At 40.8% G+C, this 4350-nt stretch overlaps 1 protein-coding gene across 1 annotated transcript; it reads left to right on the plus strand.

Annotated features, from left to right (window-relative positions):
- Positions 1–304: 304 nt before the first annotated feature.
- LOC109239638 lies at positions 305–1999 on the plus strand. The gene is made up of 2 exons (XM_019406226.1): positions 305–663; positions 1169–1999. The coding sequence occupies exon 2, from the start codon at positions 1187–1189 to the stop codon at positions 1706–1708; it is 522 nt and encodes a 173-aa protein (XP_019261771.1). The 5' UTR covers positions 305–663; positions 1169–1186; the 3' UTR covers positions 1709–1999.
- The last annotated feature ends 2351 nt before the right edge of the window (positions 2000–4350 follow it).

The raw sequence follows: 4350 nt of genomic DNA on the forward strand, positions 1-4350 counted from the left end.
ATCAGTCCGAAAACTGGCTATACCGTGCTATTTTTACCATATTCCACATGCTAGCTCTGCCTGCCCCCACCCTTTGCTAACCCCCACCCCTTTCCTCTTTTTGGTTTTCCCAATGTCCGATATCCGCATTGAAATCTGACATTGCGTAGGCCCCATTTGGGGAAAAGCGCGCCCTACCACCCAGAGGTCGAACCCAAGACCTTTGGTTAAGAAAAACAGTCTCATCCACGGCACTACATCCTTCAGGCGGTCCACCCCTTCCTACTTCTTTCATATATACTTCCAATCTCTCTTAAAAAGCCTCAAAAAGAAAGAATATTTTCCTTTTGTGTGGAGCAGAACAAAAAAAGCTATCACTTTGTCTCTTTCTCTCCACCTTGATCTCATCTCTACATTAAATTTGTTGATCTTCTCTGTTCTCTGAGTCCACAAACTGATTGAGGAGTCAGCTTTTGAAGTTCTCTCTCTCTTTTTTCCCCTTTTTATGGATACCTTTTCTGTTCATGAGGAAATCAAAGAGGAAGGGGAGTACGAGAAGGAAAGATAGAAAAGTATTCTTTTAAGTTCTGTATATCCCAATAAGCAGAATTGAAGGGAATAATTGTATATTCCATTGTTTTCTGCATATATTTGTTATCTCTGTTCCGATATCTGCTTCTGCCGGTAAGTCATGTATTAATCTTCGAGATAGATCCAGACTATTAGTAGTTGGAATATATATGTCGAGCTCAGACTATTTATGAATATATAGAGTTTAATGAAAATTTATATGAGTGTGTCATAGTCTGTGTCTATTATAGGAGTGTCTTTGGCAGAGGCCGATCCACTGAACTTTGATCCAAATCTTATATTTGTCTTAAGAATAAGTGTAAATTACTAAGTTAGAACCTAGTAACTTAAAAGAACTAGAATCCTGAACTCATAAGTTTCAAATCCTAGCTCGTCTTTGCCACTGAACCTATTGCACTTTTGAATTACGAGTTCGAAGTTTAATAATTTTAGATAATTTGTGTCGAAAATACTGGTTCATTTAACAATTAGGAAACATGCTACATATTACTCTGGCAATTTGAGTTTTGAATCACCTCGAGTATTTTCTTGTTTATTAGAGCAAAAAGTTTTGATTTCCTTTAACATGTTCTGCTTTGGCGTTGAAATTCCATTTCAGATTTGAAGAATAATTACGATGTCGATAATCAGTGAGTCAATAACGATGAAAGCGGCAGAGGCACAAACAGTTAAAGCAGCAAAACTTACAGCGCAAATCGAGGTGGATTTTGCGAAATGCGACTGTTGCGGATTGACAGAGGAATGCACTCTGTCATATATAGAAACAATCCGGCAGCGGTACCAAGGGAAGTGGATTTGCGGATTGTGTGCGGAGGCAATCAAAGACGAGGTCATGCGATGCGAGAGGCTGATCAGTGCGGAAGAAGCGTTGAATCGTCACCTCAACTTTTGTAAGAAGTTCAGTTCATCTACTCCGCCTTTGAATTCAACTGTTCACTTAATTGCTGCAATGAGACAGATTCTAAAGAGGAGTTTGGAGTCTCCGAAATTGCTAAGGTCGATGTCCAGTAGTCCAGCGGAAAACAGCAGTGAGATGAAGCACGCGGTGTTACCTCGATCTGGAAGTTGTATTCCTACAATTTCTTTGGTTGATTCGAGCTCGTTTCATGCTATGGGATTGGATGGAGGTTGTGAATGAAAAGTAGAATTTGAGGTGAAAAATGGAAAAATTGAAGGTTTCATGAAAACTCAGGCCATGGGAAAAAATTACTCAAGTAACGCTTAATTATGCTCCCAAGTGTAAACACAACAGAACAGTTGGCAGTTTTATTATGGAATGGAATACTACTTGCTCTAAATTTGCTGTTTTCAATTTAAACCTTTATTCACCCAGTAGATGTTACTACAAATTTGATTAGCTCTTAGTTTATCTCGTGTATATGCATATGCAAAAGCCATCTTTTAGCTGAAAAGCTTTAATATTCCCTCTTGGAATTTGTGTACCTCTGCAATTTTGTACTAGTAGAAAACTTGGTTCTACTAGAACACGTTGATTGGTGAACTATGTGATAAGGAGTACGTTCGGGGTGACAGGGAACTGTGAATTGTGGTTTAGTCAGAAATTTTGAGCAGAGAAGCAGTCTTTATCTCTGCATGGCTAGTAGAGGTGGACCCAAGATTTGAAGATGGCGAGGTCGGGAGGCACACGAGCGAACTACTTAACCAATGCCGCATCTAACTTTTGAGTTTAAGGGTTCCACGTTAAATATATTGATAATATCTAAAAAAATTGTCGAAGTTAATGGGGTCCACTGACCCTCTACTCCGAACATAGGTCCGCCGCCTCTGATGGCTAGCCTGAAGGAAAAAATAAGATGATATAGAGATATTCACGAGCAAGAAATAGTGAATTGTGCTGCTCTGGCCTAAGTTGTGTTTTTTCTCTTTGAAGGAGATACGAGTATGGGTCAAAATTTGTCTTTAGAATATTTTAGCCAAGATAATACTAAGGGAAGAGTTCCCAAGCCGTCGTTAGTCGAGATGGCCTAAGAAGAAGCAAAGGCCGTGGTCGAAGAGTCGACGAGGGCCGTAGTCAAGATATCAACAAGCGTCGAGGTCGAGGTCGAGTACGGTTGGCAGAGCTGTAATGGCTAGTTTTCAAGATATGATATTAAAGATAATATTCTAGTGGATATTCTCTACACTTGTACTATTAGGGTTTCTTAAAAATATGTCCCATATAAAGAGAAAAAGAGATAATGATAGGGGAATGTGACATTTCATTTGTAAAGAACACAATTGACTAAAAGATTCGGCTCTCACTTGCTAAGATACAAACATCACTTTTTCACTAAGATTCTTGTCCATACTTTTCCATCAGATCCGAGAATAACTCGAATATTCAAAGATTTGTCTATCATTCATTGTAAGGAGGAAGATCCACTTATTCCATCCTTTATTTGGTGAATCTTTCCTCCTATTTACTAAAATGCCATTTATTATTTTTCATTATTATTGAATGCTACATTATTGCTCCTGATTTCTAGAACAATTATTACATGTTGTTGCCACTGTCCAACCAGACCCATACGACATTTATTGCTTCTTCAAAAACTTCATCTAAGGATGTTATTGTTAGCTAAGATTAACCCTTATTTACATATATTTAATTATTTGAACCAAGATATATATTTTTTGGTCAAACAATTTGGCGCCGTCTGTGGGGATTTCTTAGCTAAATTTTTAGTTTCCTCTAGATCTACAACTAACACAGGTCACTAACATAAAAAAAAAGGAAAACCCCAAGATCTCATTTCTTTGTGTATACAAAACCATACATGGAAGGTAACCGAGAAGAAAGGACGAGATTAACAAGTGACTTCCCAACCAACCTCATGAATGTCATCAACGAAAGTTGTGAAACAGCAGGTGAGGACATGACGCTCAGTGCATCTCCTAGGAGAGATGGGTCACCGCCCACACTGCAGTATAACAAAATCCCGTGGTAAAGGAGCCTCCACGTCTGTGGAAGAAGGGACAGCCCTAGCTGTGAAGAAACTCCTCGAGGCGTGACTAACTGACACGCTAACAAGCGTCCTAAAAAAATCCACTCCAGGCACGACTACAGAAACCACAAGGACTTGCACGATACAACAAACAGATGAGCAGTGCAACCAACCCTCCCTCCAACGACAAGTATAACTCACAATGTCATTGATAGTGCAGTTGACAACGCCCTTGCCTCCATTCTAAAAAGGATGGAAGAAATGGAGAACGAAAACAAGGCGCTCCGAGACCAGATGAAAGAACACCAAGAACGGGTTGATAAGATACCAGGCGCTCCTAAGCTTCTGCCGAAAAGGGACACTAGCAGGTTCGTCAAGCAGCCGTACAGTGCTGATGCAAACCCGCATGCCATACCAAATACCTTCAAAATGCCGTCCTACCTCAGGATATACGACGACACGACCGATTTCGAAGATCACGTGACTCACTATGTCACCGCCATGAAAGGCAATGACCTCGCCAAGGAACAAATGTCCTCCATTTTGCTGAAGAAGTTTGGCGAAACCCTCACGGGAGGAGCATTGACATGGTATTCACAGTTACCAGCCCGCTTCATAGAAACCTTCAAAAAAATGATCGACAAATTGGTAACCGCCCACGCCGGGGCCAAGAAGACCGATGCAAGTGTAAGCGACATTTTGCCGTTAGGCAGTCCTTGGGGGAGGGGCTAAGGGACTTCCTCGCCCGGTTCAACCGAGTAAGGATGACTCTGCCAAACGTATCCAAAGGGATGGCGGTCGCAGCCTTTCAGAACGAGATGAGTAGAGATGGTTC

The sequence above is a fragment of the Nicotiana attenuata genome, unplaced genomic scaffold (genome assembly GCF_001879085.1).
Source record: "Nicotiana attenuata strain UT unplaced genomic scaffold, NIATTr2, whole genome shotgun sequence".
Taxonomy (NCBI): domain Eukaryota; kingdom Viridiplantae; phylum Streptophyta; class Magnoliopsida; order Solanales; family Solanaceae; genus Nicotiana; species Nicotiana attenuata.